Below are 23,573 nucleotides of genomic sequence, written 5' to 3'. Positions count from 1 at the left end.
ACATACCTGGGCAATTTTCCACATAGCCAGGTAGATGCCAGTGTTGTAGCTGTACTGGAACAGCTTGGCTAGGGGCTCAGCAAGTTCTGGAGCACAAGTCTTCAGTACTATTGCCGGAATATTGTCAGGGCCCATATCCTTTGTACTATCCAGTGCTTTCAACCGTTTCTTGATATCACGGTGGAGTGAGTCGAATTGGCTGAAATCTGGCATGTGATGCTGGGGACCTCCAGAGGAGGCCGAGATGGATCATCCACTCGGCACTTCTGGCTGAAGATTGTAGCAAATTCTTCAGCCTTATCTTTTGCACTGATGTGCTGGGTTCCCCCATCATTGAGGATGGGGATCTTTGTGGAGCCTCCTCGTCCAGTGCGTTGTTTAATTGTCCACCACCATATGCGCAATACGTACCACCATATGCACAAAGACATATTGATCTCTAAGTGATGAAGCACACAGGTTTGAAATCAATTATAGTCTTCAAGTGAAGGAGGGTTACAGGGCAGAGAATAACTGTTGACAAGGGCACACAGACTTTATTCAGTCCTCATTTCACAGTCACATATTGTCCTTTTTATATATTTCCGTTATAAAGTCCTAAGTCCATGTTTGCAATGGAAATTGCCAATGTCAGCTTGAAACACTAATAACATCCTCCTGCTGGTAGAGGCGCTGTTTCCATTTTAAACTTGGACATAGACATATATAATGAAAGCAGCTGACAGAAAGTGCATAAACAACAACTGATATTTGTATAGCACCTTTAACATAATAAAATATCCCAAGGCACTTATAAAACAAAGTATAACACCGAGTCGTTTAAGGCAATATTAGGGAAGATGACAAAATGTTTGGTAGAAGTAGGTTTGAAGGCAGGCTTGTCCAACCTTTTCGTGCGGGGCAGCCACATTTCAATTCTTCTCACACTTGGAGGGCCTGATCAGCAAATTTTGGAAATACAAGGTTTGACACAACATTAAAGATGGACTTCAAAAAAAGCTGACTTATGAAAAGAAACAACTTGCTCAGCCAAAAAAAGTCACAACAATAAATTGACAATTAAAAAAAATGAGTAATAAAGAAAGACGACATTAGAATGCGAAAGGGTGAGAGTGTGCGTGTCCAACTCTCACAGTCTCAGAGTACTCACTCACACACATTCAGCCACTGTGAGAGTGGGTAAGAGTGCCTGTTGGTGTGCGTGGGTGAATGAGAACCCTGAGTCTGGGAGTGTGCCACCCCTACCCCACGGGGAGAACAAGGGGAACACAGGGAGAACCGATGAGACTCAGCTAGGGCTGGGCCACTGTACCAAGAGCGGGGGTAGCTGCCGTAGCCAGAGGAAAGCTTGGCGAGCGGTGGCCCAGTGCACCCCAAGGAGTCTATCTTCACATACTCCCAGCTGCCAGCGTTCGCTACTCCTCCAATGACGGTCTGTTTTTCTCCCACATTTGCTGCTGATAGGCTCACTAGTGAGCCTATCAGCAGCAAATGTGGGAGAAAAACAGACCGTCATTGGAGGAGCAGTCCCCCTACAGAAATCTTCAAACTCACTGTCCCATCATACTGGCATTTTCGACAATCGCTCCCACAGGCCACACAAAGGGGCTTCTGTGGCCCATGGGTTGGACAAGCCTGTTTTAGGGAGTGTTTTAAAGGAGGAAAGCGAGGTAAAGAGTCGGAGAAGTGTCCGGAGGATATGCTAGAGCCTGGATCCTAGGCAGCTGAAGGTGAGGTCACCAATGGTGCAGCAATTAAAATCAGCAATACACAAGAGGCCAGAATTAAAGGAGCACAGAAATCTCAGAGGGTTATGTGGTTGATGGAGATTAGAGAAATAGGGAAGGGCAAGGCCACGGAGGAATTTGAAAGCAAAGATGAAAATTTTAAAATCATGATACTGATTGACCTTGAGCGGGAGCCAATGTAGGTCAACAAGCACAGGGGTGTCAAGGAAACAGGACTTGGTGCAAAAAAAGATACAGGCAGCAAACTTTTGGATGATAAGTTTACAGATGTAGAAGGTGGGAGATCAGCCAAGAGTGCATTGGAATAGTCGAGTCTAGAAGTAACAAAAACATGAATGAGCTGAGACAGGGATGAAGTCATGGAGGTGGAAATAGATGTTCTTAGTAATGACATGAATGAGGTCAGAAGCTCATCTCAGGCTCATCTGTGATACCAAGGTTGCATTGATCTCAAGACTGGCTTACTCTCAGACCAGGGAAAAGGATAGAGTTGGAAGTTAGGGAAGAGAGTTTGGAGCAGGGACCCAAAAGAAATCCCATATTTAATTGGAGGAGATTTCTCCTCATTCCAGCGCTATGTTGGATAAGTAGTCTGATAATTTAATAACAGTGGAAGTCTTATAAAATAAGATTTTTAATATGGAAATTCCATGCTGATATGTTATTCTAGTGACAGGTCTGTTGTACCATTTGACACACAATGTATTATTTTACAGGGTGGGTAGTACTCTTGCCTCAGTCACAAGGTCAGTGGGTCAAGTTCCACTCCAGAGACTTGGGTACATAAACTGTCACTTAAGTGCAATGCTGAAGGAGTGCTGCACGGTTAGAGGTACCATTTTTTGGATGAGAGATGAAACCAAAGCCCTTTCCAACCTCTCAGGGAGACTTAGAAGATCCCATGATGCTATTTAAAGAGGAGTGGGCGGAGGGAGAAGTAAATAGCCATTATGGGGCTTTGCGGTGAGGTCATGTCAGCGTGAGAGGTGAGCAGACATAGCAGGAAAACAACGAGCACGGCCTGCTGGCAGCTCTCACGAGTACCACTGTGGAGATATCTACGATCTGCCTTGGGCATATAGCTCAGTCTTCATAGTTAAGCATAATAAAAGTATGTGAAAGGATGGCAATTAGTATGAGAAAGAGAAGTACGCATGACTTCCTCCAGGTACAGGCAGTGTACACTATGTACACAGTTATATATAAACTTGTCCAAGAACAATTGAGTCAATTATTCTGATTGGTTAGCGCTAACAATGTTGAATTATTGGTCACATGTCCAGTAGTGGCCAGATTGCAGAATCGAAAGAGATATCATTACACTTACCAATAATACTGAAGGTAATGTTTTGGCCTATACTCCCCATCTCTAATTAATTTTTTTCCCCAAATAGCAGATTTTCCAGGGTAAGTAACAAGTGTGCCCAAGACGTCCAGTTGCTACATTTTAGTCAATGTTTAAGGTAGCAAATCCAGACTCACCGTGGGCAACAGTGTATTAATTTTTATTTTAAGACCACATTCATCCTTCAGAGCACAATCCATTCCAATACTCACAGGTAAGGTATACAGGGTGGTTCCACCTCTGCCAAAGCAGCTCGATATGCTCGAAAAGAGGAGGAGCTATCAATGAGTGTGCAGTACTCAGCCAGACCCTGAAAATAAAATGGTAGTTAGTTTACCAAACAATGCTACAGACATGTGTAGAAACCAGTTCAAGTGCTGAAGGTTTTCATAGCCCTTGGCCAACCTCTAATTTTGGACAGGGAGACATGACTTCATTGTAGGATAGACTTAATTATGAAAGGAGCATCAGTTATGAGGAGGCAAAAAACAGTAGAAAATAATGTTGCAATAATCAGCAGGACATTAAATATGTTTAGTGTGTGTTAGTTAACAGAAACTATGACCTTTGATATGAAGACAATATAGGAGTCTAAAAAGGCAGGTAACTGTCTCCCTGCAGAAATTCATTCTTCATAGAGGATTTGGGCTTTTTATCAAAAGGTAAAATGTGTGAAAAGTAGCCAAAGAGAGTTTTTGGCGTTACAAGTTTACAAAAAAAAAGTGACTGCAACTATTAAAAGGATAAAGAAAAGAGAAACCAGAGTGAGCAAAGGGAGAGACTGGATTGTGAGGAGCGATTATGTAAATTGAACATGTTTTCATGAGAACTGAGAAGGTGGAGATGAAACAATTACTGCTATTAGGATTGTAAAAGGACTGGATAATGTAGGCAATGACAAGTTACTTCACCATATCCAGAACAGTAGAACCAGAGGATGCAGCCTGCACTTGAAGGCGTTTGGCAAAGTGGGGGGTTAGGGGGTAGAGAAATCAATGTTAACCTGCAGAAACATTATTTCACTGCGCAAGTAGTAAATCTACGTAAATCCAAATCCCCATGGAGATGATGGAAACAGATAGCATAGATTCATTCAAAAACAGAGACAGGGTAGTATTCTTTCAGAAAATAACATATTGGGATACGGTACATGAGCAATTTGAGACATGATCTACGTAATGTGTAGCATGCTTGGGCTAATTGAACCCAAAGCTCTCCACCACCAGCTCATGCTTGGGTCAGCTGCAGATCAACAAATGGAGATTGACTGCAATGATTAGTTAACAACTCCTTTATCATTGTATCATACAACTACCAGGATAATAGTAGGTGAACTAGATGAATCTTGGGGGCATTTTTACAAATCTAGCAATTCCCAACCATGTTCTTGTGCATTCTTAAAATCAGCAAATTACACAGTAATTGGAACAGGTCACTTGTTCTCCGCTGCAGAAGATGTGTAGTCTGGTGAGACCAAAGGAACGAAAACACAACATATGAATCCCAAATTTGAGGGTTTTACTGCATTTGTTCAGTCTTGTGGTGAAGCTGGCGATGTCTACTTGCACAATGAATTTAAAGAAAATCATTTTCATACATTTTTTATTTGTTTTTCTATTTCAACTTTTCTTTCTCTATCATTTTATTATTTTTAGCGCTTTCTATTTTAATTCATTTGGGTATGTGCACTTTTTCTTTGTTATATTTCTCAGGATACTTGCACTTTGGCCTTTTTTAAAATCTCTTCTAGGGCCATCTTTGTTAGTTCAGCTTTCATTTGTTTTGGCCAGGTAGATGCCAGTCAAGTGCAAAACCCTGCTCAAGGGTCTCTAAACCAGGTGACTGAAAAATCCACAATTCTTTTTGCATGGTTATGGCGTGAGTTCACACACTCATCCCCCTTAGCCAGGTTCAGTGAGCCAGGGTGGTAAAAGCAAAGGCCTAGCTTACCTCATCAAATTTTCCAGAGTAATGCCAAGGTTAACCAGTTGAAATCACACATCTTACCAGCACAAAACACTGGTAAGTTTGTCCAGTTAGAACTGGCCTACATGTTAGAGTTCTGGTTTGTGGGAGTGGACAGGACTCCAGGCCCCATTTACAGATCTGCCAGGCTGGCTGGATTCAAATGTGGCTTGGGAGTACGGCAAACAAGGTGAGACTGTTTTCTTTAGAACAGGTGAGTGGTGTGTAAAATTAAAATTAAGGATGGGGCATAGAAGATACAAAAAAGAGCTTTTCCAGTAGCTGAGGGACCTGGAACAAGGGATCATAGTGGCGTAGTGGTATTGTCACTGGAAAGTTAATCCGCAAACCCAGGGGTAATGCTCTGGGGACCCGGGTTCGAATACCACCACGCCAGATGGTGGTATTTGAATCCAATAAAAACCTGGAATTAAAAAGCCAAATGACGACCATGAAATCATTGCCGATTGTCATAAAAACCCATCTGGTTCACTAATGCTCTTTAGGGAAGGAAATCTGTCGTCCTTACCTGGTCTGGCCTACATGTGACTCCAGACCCACAGCAGTGTGGTTGACTCTATAAGCCCTCTGAACAAAGGCAATTTAGGATGGGCAATAAATGCTGGTCTAGCCAGTGACGCCTACAATAAAAAAAAACTAACAGAGGGCAGAGTGCAGGAGAAACCTTAGTTTTTACAAGGGTAGGTTGCGAGGCTGTACTAGCAAAGCTAGTGACTGAAGCAGGGACCATGCCAACAATTAATAATGAATTAGATAGATGATTGAAGGAAAGGAGAATAGACAGATATGAGAATGGGATTAGGACTATAAATTATGTGGAGGATAACAGGTTCAATGACCCATTTCCTGGGTTGTAATGTCTAAGCTATTCTACATGGCTCAGACATTAGATTATTGAGTCTACGAAATATATATATTTTGTATGGCTGAGGAAGCGGCTATAGTTTGATGCTGAGGTTAACAATCCATTAAACAGCTTCAGCTAATGCAGTGTGAATGCTTGAGTTGCCACCAGGAATAGGTCTCTGAGGGCAGGAGTTCAGTCTGTGGGTGATGGTCTGACATCCAAGGCATTTCGTTAAGAGATGCGCTTGTCGTGAGGCTACTGCCTCTCCACGGTACCAAGTCACAGGTTGATGTCTTTCTTCAAACTTTTGTTCAATCTATCTATTCTGCTATAAACGTCTTCAGTCGTTTTCCTTGGTCTTCAACTTCCTACCAAGCTTTCAAAGTTTCTTTCCGGTCACCTTTTCACTGTCCTTTTTCAGTAGCAGCAGTGTGTACCATCTACAAGATGCACTGCAGGAATTCACCAAGGCTCTTTAGACAGCACCTTTCAAACCCACTATCACCTACAAGGACAAGGGCAGCAGATAGATGGGAACACCACTGCCTGAAAGTTCCCCTCCAAGTCACTCACCATTCTGACTTGGAAATATAATGCCATTCCTTCACTGTCGCTGGGTCAAAATCCTGGAACTCCCTTCCTAACAGCACTGTGGATGTGCCTATGCCACATGGACTGCAGCGGTTCAAGGCGGCAGCTCACCACCACCTTCTCAAGGGCAACTAGGGATGAGCAATAAAATCTGGCCTAGCCAGCAAAGCCCACATCCCGTGAATGAATAAAAAAGAAAATAATTTCCTTTCTCATTTGCTGCCTCCTCCCTCACCAAATTCAATTTAATTCACAATTCCAAAGCATGTCAACTAAGCAGAATGGAGTGGACAGTCGGAGGCTATACTGGCCTAAGTGTAAGTGGTTTTGATGCAACTTTGAATCCACATAAAAGCAAAACTAAAAATCAAGCAACTTTTCAGAGGATTTAAGAGTTGGTGGAGATGTGTGAATCCAGAGGATGACCCACGGCTGCAGACTTCTTTCATCTCGAGGATCATATTTTTACACCTGGCAATAGTCTAGAAAACTGCTATTTTTTTAACCTATTTATGTATTTTAAGAAATTAAATCCATTTTGCTGTTGCAACACAAAATTTGTGGTGTGGTAAAACAAAAGTCCGTGGGAATCAATTTTTTGAAGAAACTTTACAATTTTCCAGTTACATTTAAAGATCAAGAAATATCACTGCAATTCCCACCAGAATTGCTAGCTTTTCTTTTTGATTCAGAATGACCGGCTGTACATGTCCTACACTATTTCTATTTCAGATTTCCAGCATTCATGGCTTCTTCCCAACTTCAAAAGAACTGTTTAATTTAGTGGTGGTGAAAAGCGACACATGACTGAGATTGAGACACCGTTCAGTAGAGGGAACTAAACTCATAGCTGAAAAACATTTCTGTATAATTTGCATGTATTTTAAGCTGCATACAACTGTGGCAACAGATGTAGATGGAACCCTGCAGCTTTATTTATAGCAAATAAAGTTGGTGTACTGGAAGTAACTCTTTTAATCACCACACTGCATTTACAGAAAATGCTCTTGCTATTATTACAGAGTTCTGGCTTTCCATGGTTAGGCTTATTGATTCAATTTATCTTTCAGGAATTGTGTTCCTCTAAGTGAAGGATGAGAGTGTGGAACCTTTTGTCCCTTTGCATTCAGTGACAATATTAACCAACCACTCTCAACTGCTATGTATTATGGGATGGACACTAAGTCAAGTGCCTTTACCATACCCTGATCATGTGCATCAACATCAACTCTGGGATAAACAGCATCCTTCATTTCATCTGACACTTCCATCATCAGCTATCTATGGGATGTTGCAATTAATAAATTTGCAAAGAATTCCTTTTTTAAAAAAAAATCTGATTTCTTGATTGAAATACACATGCAACTATGCACTCATGAAATGCCATACAAATATGATACTCTGGCAGCCACATAAAATTGGGATGACAACATATACCTAAATATAGTTTACTGCTGCCCTGAAGGCATTTTGCTCAAATTTATGGATAAGCCTGTCATTGCAAGGATTGAAGCTGGACATTTTGTTACATACTCATTTGCTAAATTGAATTAAAGCACAAAAAAGCCTGAAGAGGGCAGGAAGGGCCTTACCTCCGAAGTCTGCTTCTGCCATTCCAACCTACGGATGGGTGCCGAGTCTAATGCAGACAATATAGCCAGGTACGAATTAAAATTATTCAGTTTACGCAAGTGCTGAAAGAAGAAAAAAAGAATGTTTGAATTTCAGCACATGCTGCAAGGATTTGAAAGCTGCACAGCTAAATGGGTATTTCTGTAAAGCCATAGACTTCTTTTTCCCTTTCTCCTCTTCCAACTCCCCACCCTCAGCTAAGGATATTTTCCTTCCTTTCAGTGCAAAAGATACCCAGTCTGATTTGTTTCATGCTCTCCGTCTAGCTGGAAACTTGCATTAGCACTGATTACTTATTCTTCAAAGTAAAACAAGTCACAGAGTCAACATGCATTAAAAAAGGCAGTCTCTCCTACACACATTTAGTTCACATGCATAAAATTGCACTATATTTTGGATTGGCTCTTCAACAGTCGCGCATCATCACCCAAGTTGCAAGGTTCTGATATTTGTAGTCACATTATTTTATAAAATGCTGCAACTCTCAGTATTAATGATCTTGACAGCAGTGGCTTGTTAGAACGAATATGGTTTAAACCCTGTACCAGTTCACAGACCTTCATAATTTTGATGAACTTTAAGAGCAGCCGTTCACGATCTTGTGCTTTCTCCTGTTGAATAATTATTGACCGCACCCTGGAAGACACCAAGAGAATTTAACAATTGAAAAAGCAATATCATAATTCAGGGCAGAGCAACAATCAGCTTGTGCCTGCTTTTATCAGCTTTCAAACTGCATAAAGAGGCAGGTGGAGTTGTGGAAGTAATCACTAAAGTCACATTTGTGGCACCCACCGCAAAAACAAAAATTGACATAACTCCTTGGGAAAGTGCATCATGTGGTGTGTTGCTGAGCTATACAGAGCAGAATGTCCCAGACCCAATCACTGGCGATATCTCAATTAGCTAATCTTAACTGCTAGTGCACCAAGGCTGATCTCAGTTCCCCTTGGATGATTTGGTGGAAAGTAAAAAAAAACAGCTTTTCCCAAATGCCACCAAGGAACCCCGGCAGGAAAAATGCCTGCGTACCGACACTAAGTGAAGACGGATCAGGGTCAGCTGCAATGTCTTCTGGCTAAATTGCCTTGTTGATACTCAATGATGAATGTCACCTGATTGAGCAGTTGACATCCATGAAATTGCAGTCCAACAAGCAAGCATTTTCAAAATAAAACTAGGGGAGAAGATGAAAGATAGTTATGGCGAGGGGCTGTGCCTCTCCTAATGGGTAGTGCCGTGGAATGAGCAGCATATGGGTTTGTTGTCACAGTTCTCAATAAGAATAAATCCTTGATCCCAAACATCCTATGGGAAAGTAATGATTTGAATATCAGGCATTTCCCCCAGAAAGGAAGAGTGCATGCACATAAGGTCAATCACCATAGGTCTCTTTTTATTTATTACATATGCAAGCAATAGGGTTTAGTCAGTTTGTGATTCATCTCTTATCTTCATCCCACCCTCCCCCATAGTACAGGACTCAGACTTTACAGAATTTAAAAATTTTAAAGCACAATGGGAACCATTCAACGCCAAAATCATCTCTCTGAAAGTTCTTCTCTCTTCTCACACACTCAAATTTCTTGGTCTGAAGATCCATCCCATTCTTTTCATCTTGTGTTTTAACATGATTTAGCATGAAGATGACCGTCTCAATTTCTCTACTCACCTCATTCACTCTAATGTAGCCCCTCTGAGGGCAGCACTCTATTCTCCCAGGGCCAATCCTGATGTAAACTTGCTGATAAGGGCAGCACTGCTGTTGTTTGGTGAACTGACCTCTCCCTTAAGGCAGCCGAATGCCAACTCTCCAATAACGCTTCCTACATTTTGAAGATGACCCCACCACCAAACATCAAGCCATCATTTCCCAGACCAATGACCTCATCTCTATTGGAGATTCCCCACCCCATCACTGCCACAGTCTCCAACCTCAGTCCCTTTAACTACACAGTCCATATATTCCCCCTTACCAAGATCTATAAATAGGATTGCCCTGGTAGACTCATTGTTTCAGCCTGTTCTTGCCCCACTGAACTTAATTCTAATCTGAGCTATTTTTTTCTCTCATTGCCCAGCCTCTACCTACCTACTCCGACTCTTCTGTCACCTTCCTCAATTTAACAGTTTCCAGCTTCCTGACACTAGCCGCCTTCTTTTCACCATGGATGTCCTGTTCCTCGACACCTTCATCCCTCACCAGGTCAGCCTGAGGACCTCTGTTTCTTCCGGACTGAGGCCCAATCAATCACCTTCCACCACCCTTCTGCGCATAACAGAACTTGTTCTTACTGCAAATTACTACTCCTTTAACTCCATTCAATATGCCTAAATAAAAAGATGTTGCTAGGGAAACCTGTACAAGCTCTAGTTATGCCTGTCTTTTCATGGGATTGACGGAACATTCATTGTTCCAGTCCGACTCAGGCCCCTTCCCTTACTACTTTTTCTACTATCCATGATTATATTGGTGTTGCTTTTTGCTTTCAATCCGAACTGGAAAATTTCATCTTTACTTCCAATTTCTAACTATCCCTTGCCCCATGGCCTTTCTCGACTTCTCCATCTCATTTTCTGGGGATAGACTGCCAACCTATAACTACAAGCTCAGTAACTCCCACAGCTACTTCAATAACACCTCCTCACACCCTGCTTCCTATAAGGAATATTTCATTTTCTAGTTTCTTCGTCTCCGTTGCATCTGTTTTCTGACTACGTCACCTTCTAGTGTTTCAGATGTGTTTTCATCCACGTCCAAACTATTTTCCGCACTTCTTCCCTTATCCATTCCCCACCCCTCTCCCCAAACCATGATAGGGCTTCTGATGCCCTCACATTCCACTCCACCAGCCTCTAATGCATCGTCACCACCAAAAACATCATCTCCTCTCTCTTTGCCTTTTAGCATTCCAAAGGGAGCGTTACCTCTGCAAAGCCCTGGTCCACTCTTCAATTACCTGCTCCCTCTTCCCTACAGTGCTGCCCTATTTAAGCGCAGGGGGTGCAAAAGCTGCCATTTGACATACTCGTTTCCCATGATCCATTTAGTGCATTGTATGCACTGCTCATGATGTGGTCTCCTCTAAACTGGAAGACCTAACGCAGATTGGGTGGTTAATTTGCTAAACACCTCCACTCAGTCTGCAAGCGTAACCCCGAGCTTCCAGTTATTTGCCATTTTAACTTTTTGTCCCACTCCCACTTATCTGTGCTCAGCCTCCTAAACTATTCTAATAAAGGTCAATGGAAGCTCGAGGAACAGCACCTACCTTTCGATTAGGCACTTTTGCAACTTTCCAAACTCAACCTCAAGTTCTAAAAGTTCAGATCAAACCCGCTTGCAATAAAGGCTAACATAGCATTTGCCTTTCTAATGGGTTATTGCACCTACGTGTTAGCTTTCAGTGACTTATGAACACCACTACTCGGGTCCCTTTTGACGACATCACTTCCCAATCTCTCTCCATTTAAAAAATACACTGAATTTCTGGTTTTCCTACCAAAGTGGATAACTTCCCATTTTTCCACATTATATTCCATCTGCCATGTTCTTGCCCACTAAGCCTGTCTAAATCCCCTCGAGAACTCTTTGCATCCTCCTCACAACTCTCATTCCCACCAAGTTTTGTCTCATCAGCAAACTTGGAAATATTACATTTGGTCCCCGCATCTAAATCATAGATATAGATTGTGAATAGCTGGGGCCCAAGCACCGATCCTTGCGGTAGCCCACCAGTCACAGCCTGCCAACCTGAGAATGATCCGTTTACCTTTACTCTGTTTTCTGTCTATTAACAAATCCTTAATCCATGCCAGTATATTGCCCCCAATCCCAAGTGATATAAATTTTGCTTACTAACCTCATGTGGGACCTTGTCGAAAGCCTTCTGAAAATCAAAACACACCACACTCACTGGTTCTCCCCATCCTGTCAGTAACATCCTCAAAAAAACTCCAGCAGGTTTGTCAAACATGAATTCCCTTTCATAAATCCATGTTGGCTCTGTCCAATCCTACCATTATTTTCCAAGTGCCAAGTTATCACATCCTTTATAATAGACTCTAGCATTTTCCTCACTACTGATGTCAGGCTAACAGCTATGTAGTTCCCCGGTTTCACTCTCCCTCCTGGCAATAGTGGGGTTACACTTGCTACCTTCCAATTCGCAGGCGCCATTCCAGAATCTGCAGAATTTTGAAAGATGATCACCAATGCATCCACTATCTCTACAGCCACCTTTTTCAACTCTCTGAGATATAGCTCATCAGATCCAGGGGATTTATCAACTTTCAGTCCCATTAATTTCTCCAACACTTTTTTTTTTACTAATACTAATTTTCTTCAGGTCCTCAATCTCACTAGCCCCTTGGCTCCCCAATATTTCAGGGAGGTTTTTTATATCTTCCGCCATGAAGACAAAGTATTTGTTTAGTTTCTCTGCCATTTCTTTATTTCCCATTATAAATTCTCCATTCTCTGCCTGTAATGGGCCCACATTCATCTTCACTAGTCTTTTCCTCTTTACATACCTGTAGAAGCTTTTGTAGTCTGTTTTATGTTCCTCGCTAGTGTACTTTCATATTGTACCTTCTCTTTATCAATTTCTTGGTTCTCCTTTGCTGAATTTTAAAATGCTCCCAATCCTCAGGCTTACTACTTTTCTTAGCAAATTTTTATGCCTCTTCCTTTGATCTAAGAGAATCTTTAAATGCTAGCCATTGCCTTCCTACCACCTTTTAAAGCAGTTCCCCAATCTACCTCGGCCAACTTGCCCCTCGTACCTTCGTAATTCTTTGTTTAGGTTAAAGACCTTCATTTCAGACTGGATGTGGCAGGACTGCAGAGCTTAGATCTGACCCGTTGGTTGTGGGATCGCTTAGCTCTGTCTGTTACTTGCCGCTTATGTTGTTTGGCACGTCATGGTGGTGGTGGGTAATTGAACAACTGACTGGAGGAGGGAACTCCACAAATATCCCCATCCTCAATGATGGGGGAGCCTAGCTCGTCAGTGCAAAAGATAAGGCTGAAGCGTTCACAACAATCTTCAGCTGGAAGTGCCGAGTGGAGGTCCCCAGCATCACAGATACCAATCTTCAACCAGTTCAATTCACTCCATGTAATATCAAGAAACGGCTGAAGGCACTGGATACTGCAAAGACTATGGGCCCTGACAATATTCCGGCAATAGTACTGAAGTACTCCAGAACTTGCCGCTCCCCTAGTCAAGCTGTTCCAGTACAGCTACAATACTGGCATCTACCTGACAAATGTGGAAAATTGCCCAGTTGCGTCCTGTACACAAAAAGCAGAACAAATCAACCCAGCCAATCAGTGTACTCTCGATCATCAATAAAATGACGGAAGGGGTCATCAACAGTAAAAATCAGCAGAACTTGCTCAGCAATGACCTGGTCACTGATGCTCATTTTGGGTTCCACTAGGGTCGCTTACCTTCTGACTTCATTAGAGCCTTGTTTCAAACATGGACAAAAGTGCTGAACTCAAGAGGTGAGGTGAGAGTGACTGCCCTGGACATCAAGGCAGCATTTGATAGAGCGTGGCATCAAGGAGCCCTAGCAAAACCAGAGTCATGGGGAATCAGAGGGAAAACTCTCTGCTGGTTGGAATCATACCTAACACAAAGGAAGATGGTTGTGGCTGCTGGAGGTCTTTCATCTCAGTTCCAGGACATTACTGCAGGAGTTCCTCAGGGTAGCGTCCTAAGCCCAATTATCTTCAGCTACTTCATTAATGAACTTCCTTCCATCATAAGGCAGAAGTGGGAATGTTCGCCGATGTTTGAACAATGTTCAGCAATATTCATGACTCCTTAGATACTGAAGCAGTCCATGTCCAAATGCAGCAAGACCTGGACAATATCTAGGCTTGGGCTGACAAGTGGCAAGTAACATGCATGCCACATAAATGCCAGGCAATGACCATCTCCAATAAGAGAGAATCTAACCGTCACCCCTTGATATTCAATGGCATTACCATCACTAAAATCGCCACTATTAATATCCTGGGGACTATTATTGACCAGAAACTGAATTTGACAAGCCATATAAATACTGTGGCTACAAGAGCAGGTCAGAGGCTGGGAATTCTATGGCGAGTAACACACCTCCTGACTTCCCAAAGCCTGTCCACCATCTACAAGGAATGAGTCAGGAGCGTGATGGAATATTCTCCACTTGCTTGGATGAGTGCAACTCCAATGACGCAAGAAGCTTAACACCATCCAGGACAACGCAACCCACTTGATTGGCACCCCATCAACAAATATTCACTCCCTCCACCACCGACAAACAGTGGCAGCATTGTATACCACCTACAAGGTCCTTAGGCAGCACCTTCCAAACCCACGACTGCTACCACCTAGAACAACAAGGGCAGCAGATACATGGAAACAGCACCACCTGCAAGTTCCCCTCCAAGACACTCACCATCCTGACTTTCACAGTCAATGGGACAAAATCCTGGAACTCACTCCCTAACAGCACTGTGGGTGTACCTACACCACAGGGACTCCTGTGGTTTAAGGCGGCAGCTCACCACTGCCTTCTCAAGGGCAATTAGGGATGGGCAATAAATATTGGCCTAACCAGCAACACCCACATCCCATCAAAGAATAAGAACGAACAACAAGGTAACTTTCCGCATTGCACTCAAGTTGGGCCAGTTTTAAGCATACAGGTCTCAGGAGATTACGACGCTACGAAACATTTCAACAAAGCCACCACTCAGTTGTCTTCAAGAAAATCACATATTTTTGGTTCAGACTGTTCAGATAACTAAAGAGAAATAATGCCTCATCCTCACCAGTAGGACATGTTGTTGAAGTGCTCTGTAAATTCCGTTAGGTTTGGACTCTTCTCTTCATTCTGTTCTTTGGCCCAGAGTAAAACCTCAGGTATCTGTCATTAAATGATTGAAGAAGGAGATAAAGGAAACCAAATTATTTGCTAAACTTACAGAATCATGAAGTACCTTTGGTTTCAAAAATGTGGCACAAAGGAACTACCAATGGAATATTGTCGTACATTTCATTTTTGGGTGTCTCCCACTGGAAGTGTTTTGACTTCAAGTGTTTTCAACATTATACCCTCTCTCTACAAACCAAGACCATATCAGTATCAATTATATTCATGAGTCAGTTGTTTGTACTGCTCTTTTTTTTTACAAGCAGAGACTGTTTGACTGCAGGCATCTATTAAGACTCATTTCTGTTGATCTGATCTTATTCTTCTACTCAATTGAACCCTTGACTTGCAATCAGTCAAACAGACTTATTGTTTCTTCAGCAGTTTAGATAAATGGAACAGTTCTGGTTTTACTTGACAGCTAATCTCATGTCAACTCAACCCATTAAAATATACTAATCTGTTGAGGCTGTCACAGAAATATTCCCTTTCAGATAATTACCTCTATTTTGTAGAACAGGTCAGCATCCAACAGTGTCAACTGCTCAGCAATCTCGTGACTATGAAAGTCATGAAGGGTTCCAGGCCTGCATGAGGAACAAAGAGACATTAACGCAAAGGTTACAGGAAGTCATAGGGACATGAAAAATTCTGGTTTCATTCACCAGATTTCCCCCACTTTCCCCAACAAAAATATTTTTGATGCTGCCCATTTCCATCTGGTTATTTAATTTTTGCTAATCAGCACTTCCAGTAACTTATAAGCAAGCATTACGGAGGACTGTAGCCTCATTTTTCGCAGTTTTGTTTAATGCCTTTCAGGCATATTGTCTCCACACATTTTGCACATTATTTTACACTCCTTGCTTAACAGGTACAGATACTTATTCACTTCTGCCCTTAATATTGACACATTTACAACTCTTTTCAGTATAACCCAGAAAACAGTACAAAATTCATTATTTATAAAAAAAAGTATGCATACAACTCTTACCTAGCTGCTACCCCTCGTGCAGCCAATGGCTTCATCAAACTAGCGAATTTCACAGTTTTCTTCTGATCTACTTTATCCAGAATATTTTTTCGCAGAACCCGGGCCAGGCTCAGCTCACCACTACACACTAAACGGAACACAAGTTCCGTCAGCAACTTCAGGATGTCATCTGATAGCTCCACCAAACTGGAAAACAATGCAGCAAAAAGAAATTGATCAGATGGTTATCATCAAGTACAGCATGAACACCACAGCAGTTCAGTGGGGCAAAACTCATTGTAGTGCAGGGCGGTTTGAATATTTGTCATTTTCAACAGTTAGAAAGCAGACTTCTGAAAAACATACGGGAAGGTTAAATAGAAATGTGCAAATATTAAAAACAGCATGGCAGGGATACTTCTACATTGTAAATTTGCTATTCCAATATCGAAGGTGCAACATAAGTCACTAGTTGCCAACCAAGTGCTCCCTTAACTGAGAAATTAATTGGAGATGGTCACCATAACTTCATGTCACAAACACAGATCAATTGTTATGAGGTTTATATGCTATTTGCTCACCATTTCCTGAGCTAACTTTGCATCCTTCCTCAAAGATAAATGGTAAGCATTTCCTACAAAAAAAAAGTGACTACACCTCAAGAGTACTGCATTGGCCATAAAGCACTTTGGGATGTCCTGAGGTCATGAAAGGTGCCATATAAATGCAAGTCTTTCTTTCATAAACAGAAAATTTCACTATGATAAACCGAAAAGGGCAACTAGGGGTAGGATCTGAATTACAAGCATCATTTGGTCTCATCTGGAGCTACTTTCTCCTTCTGGTAAAGAGTCATACGGACTCGAAACGTTAACTGTATTCCTTGTTTTTGTTTCTCCTTCTATCCTCACTTCCCTAATCCTCCCTGCATTATTGCCAAGAAAGGAATCCTTCAAGTCAGAACTGCTATGAGCTACTAACCTGTGTTCAGCTACTAACCTGTGACTAGAGCAAAGGGAATTAAAAAAAAGGATTACTTTTAAATTGGGGGAGGAAATGTTATACATTGGCAATTATAATTTTCATGTCATCTATACTTGCATCTTGACCTCACCTCATAGTAATTAATCCATCACTGAAAGAATGGGTTTACTGAACCATACGTAAAACTAAATTACCAAAAAAATATATATTTTTTCAATTTATTCCTTCTACCACCCATATACAACAACGTTCATCATACTATTTAGCCCACAATCTTCTAAAGCCAAATACTACATAAAATCTCCATCCATAAACATGTTCATGTAAAAGTGCTCCCTGGTCTAGAATCTACACATTTCTCAAATTCTACAAATTAAAGATTTTTGGCAAATGTACTCTATGAAGTATGCATGCTTCAAAACTAGAAATGACATTCAGTATATGGAAAGGTTAAAGCTGTTTACTGAGAAACAGGATCTTGTTCAGTGCTAATCAAAATGGCCCAAGCCATTACATTAGGAACCACCACAGATGTTTAACTGCCCTTACATAATTCATTCAAAACACTCATAAAACAGCACTCAATACATTTAATCCATTAATGCAAATTTGCAAGTGAAGCTAGTGACATCAGCTGTCATGAACAAAACTTTGGAATGTGGGGGAGGGGTGGGAGGAACTCTCATCCTACTGCTTTGTAATGAAACATATTGGAGGTCCAAAGCAATTAGTTTCCCCTCTTTGAAGTATTTTGTTAATTCATGTAAGGTTGGTATGTGCCTAACGAACCTCTCACTAAGAGAAGGCAGCAATCTACTCCTAGGTTGCATAACTAGACAGTTTGAATGGTGGTGCCCTGAAAAGGTGATCAGTGTCATTCACTCGTTTCACAATGGCATGATGGCCAACGTGATACAAAGTGATACTTCATCAGAGGATTTTCCTATCACCAACTGCACTAAGCAAGGCTGTGCATTGGTTCCAGCTCTCTCCCATATATTTCTCCACACTCCATGTACACACTAAACGTTCTTGACACAGAAGTACACATTCAATTCAGGACCGACTTCAACTCACAAAGGCTCAAGGCTTGCACGGAGGTAACTGAACAGCTACTGAGTGAACTATTGTTCGCGGACGACTGCGCTCTCATTGCGCATACTCTAGAGGACAGTCAGCTGCTTGTTGATCACTCTGCCTTAGCCTCAGAACACTTTGGCCTGACAACAAGTCCGAGGATGACAGATCTTATATCAACCCACTCCTGGCCACATACTCCAAGACCACACGGCCACAATCAACAACACATCCCTCCATTCAGTACAGAAGTTTTGCCACCTTGGGGTATCCTCTCCAATAACGGTACGCTGGGTGACAAAGTCAATCATCGCCTGGCAAAAATAAGCTCAGCGTTTGGCAGGCTCACTCTCAGACTTTGGAAACGGCATGGAGTTTGTCTCAGAACAAAGATCAAGTCTAGCAGTCAGCAATTCCATCACTTCTTTATGGGTGTTGAGACTTGGACAACATACCAGCATCACATAAAGCAACTAGAAGCATTCCATCTTTACTGCAACATGAGGCAGAATAAAATCCCCAACATTGAGGTTCTTGCAAAGTGCTGCATATCTGGCATCAAGAGCATGCTCATCAGAAGTCAGCTTCATTGGGTCAGTCATGTAGTTCCATGGAGGATTCCCACATACCAAAGGCAGTACTCTATAGCCAGCTGAGCACAGAAACCCACACCACAGGATGTCCCAAACTTAGATATACAGACAAGCTGAAAGCCAAGCTCAGAGCTTACAAGTTGGATCCCAATACATGGGGAAAAAGCAATCTTAGACAGACCCAAATGGAGAAGTCTCTGTCATCAAACAATTTTGACATTTGAGGAGAACAGAGTCAAGTGCCTTCAGGACAAGCAAGTGCAGATCAAAGCCAATGCCTCCATCCATCCCTCCAACACTGACTTCATATGCATTGTTTACAATTGGTTATGCAAATTGAGACTTGGTCAAACGTCACACCTGATGACAGCAGGCTGTAAACTTTTTTTTTGCTGAACACTCATACATCGAAGTGGTGGGAGAATCCATCATTGCCTGTGAAAACCTAATTTATGCTGCTCATCATTTGGCATCAATTTAGATGTCACAGTACTTACTTATTGCTACTTTGTATATTTAAAGCCCTCAGTGGAGTGAAGGGACTGTGTTGCAACACAAATTCTAAATTCCCTGATGTCAGAATAGCTTCCTCAAAGCTCAACAGTCTTAATTTCCATATACTTAATTTATTGCTGTAGAAGTTAATTTCAATCTATTTTTAAAAAAACTAGTGAAACCCAAAAATAGGTAGAGGGCTTACAAGAAGTGTTAGAATTTTGGGAATCTGCAAATTAGATGGAGCAAATGGAATAAGTTAGTTTTCAGGATCAATTAGCCTGGCAAGTTACAAATGCACTTACTGTGAATAAGCAGTGGGATCTAAAAATGAAGTGTAATAAGCTACAGGACACAAGAGAAAGAACAAGGGGCAATGGTAGATAGCACATTAAAACCATCAACAGCAGCAATGACAAACAAAAAATCTCTGTACAGCCAAACGAAATGGATCAAGAACAGAGAGCTACATAGAGCTGATTCAGTACTGGTACTGGCTCAGCCCATCTGAAATACTGTGTTCAATTCTAATCACTGTACTACAGTGGGACATCCTACTTTATAAAAGGGGATTGGAGAAGGGTAATTAAATAGATAGTGCCAAATCCGCTGCAAGCAGAACGCTTATAACTCTTGGAGCCTTGACAACTTTAATAAGACCTATCCTGAGTCACCTCAGTGTAGATACAGTGAAACCTAATAAATTAGAGGTAACACCATCGCATCACACACCATTCTGACTAGGCATTGTTCAGCCATTGACCACCACTAGGGCAAAATCATGCAATTACCAACCTAACATCACAGCTGAAAATAAAATGACCACAAGCAGTGGATGAAGGTGGCAGCCCACCATCAGCATCTTTCCAGCAAAGCTAGGGATAGGTGATAAACACAGCCTTACCTACAACACAACAACAAAATTCTTTCATGAGATGTGGGCATCACTGGCACAGCCAGCATTTGCTGTACATCCCTAATTGCCTTTTAACTGAGTCACTTGCTAGGTCATTTCAGAGGGCAGTTAAGAATCAGCCATATTGTTGTGGGTCTGGATTGACACGTAGGCCACACCAGGTAAGGGCTGCAGATTTCCTTCCCTAAAGGACATCAGTGAACCTGATGATTTTCACAACTGACAATGGTCAGCATTATTCAGACTAGCTTTCAATTCCAGATTTTAAAAAAAAATTAATTATTGAATTTAAATTCCACCAGCTGCCAATGTGGCGTTTGAACCCATGTCACCATAACATTATCCAGTGGCATTAACACTACACCACCATCCCTCCTACATAACTGGAAAACAAAAAGATACAGATGTTCAGAAAAGACAGGTGAATAAACATTTTACCTTTTACGTGAAGCAGTTAAATCTGATGAGCGTGTAGGGCAGGGTTGTGTTAGTGAAACTGCCATAGTGGGTAATGTCATAAATTTGAGCGAGAGTTGCATAATTTCTCTTTGGAGAGAGGATGTGGGTGGGAAGACAGGGAAGAAGCAACTGAAAAGTTCAAAGAAATAGGGTATGGTGACATTTTTTAGAATTTTTGGGCCTGCCTGATCTTTTTCACTCCTGTACATTCCCTTTGTCCTCATGAGGTTACATTCCCTTTGTTCCCATGAGGTTGAGGGAATAGTTGGACAGGTTTATCAGTTGAAACTCATCAACAAATACCAACAACTTGCATTTATAAGGCACCTTTAACATAATAAAACTTTCCAATGTGTTTCACAGCTGCGTTTACAAGCAAAAAACCAACACATCCACAAAAGGGGATATTAGGACAGATTGCCCAATGCTTGGTCAAAGGGGTGGGTTTTAAGGAGCATCTCAAAGGAGGAAAGAGAGGTGGATGCTGAAGGCATGGCTTCCAATGGTGGAGCAAATAAAAATTGGGATGCTCAAGAGGCCAGAATTAGATCAGCGTAGATATCTGAGAGGCTGGAGGAGGTTACAGATGGGGAAGGGCGAGGCCATGGAGAGAACTGAAACTAGAGATTATTTTGACATTATTTAGACATTACTTGACTGGGAGTCAACATAGGTCAACCAGCAGATGGGTGATAGGTGAACAGGACTTGAACTGAGTAAGGACATGGGCAGCATAGCTTTGGCTGACCTCAGGTTTACGGAGAGTAGAACCTGGGAGGCCTGCATGGAACGTGTTGTAATAGTCAAGTCTAGGGGTCACATGGAATGAATGAGGGCTTTAGCAATAGATGAGCTGAGGAAGGGTGAAGTTGGGCATTGGTGTAGAGGTGGAAATTGGCAGTCTTAGTGATGGTGCGATGTGTGGCCGGAAGCTCACCTTGGGGTCAAATACGATATCAACTTAGCGAATAGTCTGGTTCAACCTCAGACAGTTGCCAAAGAGAGGGATGGAGTGTGTAGTTGGGAATGAAGTTTGTAGCAGGGGCTGAAGACAATGACTTTGGGCTTCTCAATATATAATTGGAGGAGTTTTCTGCTCATCCAGTACTGGATGTCGGACCAACAGCAGTACAACAAGTTCTTTTAAGGGTGGGTGGATAAATAAGTGCGTGCATTATTTGGAAGTGGTGCATCAGTGGTATTTTCTATTGGGGCTCTTGTGAATTTTTGGTATGGGAGAAATTTAGTGCGATAGCAGAGCTGATTGTTAATGATACATGACATGTTTCATAATTATTGCTGTCATAAGCCTAAAGTAGCAAAAATAAAGTACTTTTGGCCCCCATTTTAAATATGACTTATCTTGCTCTGTTATTAAAAAACATGGGAGCTTGCAATACTTTGGAACTTTTGGATTTTCTTGAATCATATTGTGGGGGGGAAAAAAATCACCTTCAGTATTAGTATGTAGTGATAGTTGACACTACTCACCAGAGCTCATCCACCACACGCACCAATACGAAGAACGTATTCTTGCTCACCCGTTTTTTGAAAGTGTCTGGACAGTGGCAAAATTTCTCATAAGTGGTCATTAGTTAAGAAAGAAACAAAGTCAATTGTTGTATAACCAAAAAATTATGACCCACAGATTTGTTACAGCACTTCTCATTCTACTTTACAAGGACATGTAGTCCCAAAGGAAAGAGATGATCATGACTATGCTGCTTTGGCTGGAACCCCATGTGGTCCTGCATCTAGTGGACGAGCTATAAACTCTCAACGAGGGCTAGGCTAATTGAACCATTGGGATTCAAACTCTATCATTCAATCCATAAGTCTGCCTTGTAATTTTTTTCTCCAATATAAAACTCAACCTCTCCCTCATCCTTAAAAAAATACCTAATATCTACAATCTAAAAACTTTCAAACTTATGCAAACTGGACAAAACTGGTCACCTAGCAGCCCAACCAGTAAAATGCTTTTGTTCACTAATCTGTGGATAGGACTTTTGAGTCACAGAATTGTCCAGCACTCCAAAGCATAAGTTATAATTAAAGAAAAAAGCTTGCGATTAGGAAAAATTAGGATAACAACGATACTGCTCGTCAATGTAGCGATTGCCTCTTTTGTCTGAGGATGTAACAACCCAATGGCTGAAAGGCCTTCCCAATCCAAGGAGCTCATAAGCTATACAAGAGCTGTTGACAAGAGTGAGGGAGGTTGGAGAACATAAATCAACAAGAATAATTAGAGGTGCAACACAGCTTCTCCACCCCTAATGTCCTTTTCTGGTGCACATTACTGTTGCGTCATATTGACCTGTCCTTTCATGCCAAGCTATAGCCGGCAATCCTGCAAAATCACTAAAGGATATCGATAGTGCAGTTTCTTGATGATCTCCTCAGGTGGAATGAATGTCCGGTAAGTGGTCAGGAATGCCTCACAGTAAAGGACCAGATCTAGAGGGCAAGACAGGCAAGTATGATAAGATCCAACTGTCCAGAATATTGATGAATCTCATATGTCTACAGTGCTCCTCAAGGTTAGAACTGATTATAAAAATAAAAATCACACTCCTTTACCGAAGCACAATATGTTGATAACTTTGTAGAATCTGTTTGACACGCTTTGTCTGGGTTACAGTCACTGCTCCAATAATCAAACCCAGACTTTGTCTACCAGCAGCACAGCCATATTGTGGACCTAAGAAAAATGTTGCGCCTCAATGTATGCAATGAATAACTTGGGTAAATCTAACACAAGTACACAATTGGAATCAAGGACTGTGAAAAATAAATAGTTGCAATCTTAAGTAGACTAACTTTGGCTCAAATCAGGGCATTTAATATAACATTAAAAAGGAATTAACTAAAATAGGTAAATAAAGCCAATTTGTGTTCACGTTCGAAATGTAAAAATGTTATAAATTTCCAACATGAAGACCACAAATTAATTAATTCTTATTTCTACAAAAGGAAGATGGATCCAAAAAACTGCAA

General features: G+C 41.6%; 1 protein-coding gene across 8 annotated transcripts in view; it reads right to left on the bottom strand.

Moving 5' to 3' along the window:
- LOC144685471 (rap guanine nucleotide exchange factor 1-like) overlaps positions 1 to 23,573 on the bottom strand; it is a 184,590-nt gene that overhangs the window by 6,638 nt on the left and 154,379 nt on the right. For all 8 annotated transcript variants that reach the window (XM_078550014.1, XM_078550015.1, XM_078550011.1 and 5 more), the window contains 8 exons: positions 22,949 to 23,033; positions 22,065 to 22,157; positions 16,071 to 16,256; positions 15,579 to 15,663; positions 14,976 to 15,070; positions 8,707 to 8,785; positions 8,110 to 8,211; positions 3,306 to 3,403 (listed from right to left, as the gene is read on the bottom strand). In XM_078550014.1, coding sequence (XP_078406140.1) covers positions 3,306 to 3,403; positions 8,110 to 8,211; positions 8,707 to 8,785; positions 14,976 to 15,070; positions 15,579 to 15,663; positions 16,071 to 16,256; positions 22,065 to 22,157; positions 22,949 to 23,033 — 823 coding nt within the window. The remainder of the gene's footprint in view (positions 1 to 3,305; positions 3,404 to 8,109; positions 8,212 to 8,706; positions 8,786 to 14,975; positions 15,071 to 15,578; positions 15,664 to 16,070; positions 16,257 to 22,064; positions 22,158 to 22,948; positions 23,034 to 23,573) is intronic.

The sequence above is a fragment of the Cetorhinus maximus genome, chromosome 10, assembly GCF_964194155.1.
Source record: "Cetorhinus maximus chromosome 10, sCetMax3.hap1.1, whole genome shotgun sequence".
In the NCBI taxonomy this organism is placed as follows: domain Eukaryota; kingdom Metazoa; phylum Chordata; class Chondrichthyes; order Lamniformes; family Cetorhinidae; genus Cetorhinus; species Cetorhinus maximus.
The sequence above is the reverse complement of the archived record's forward strand: the minus strand, read 5'-3'. Positions and strand labels throughout refer to the sequence as shown.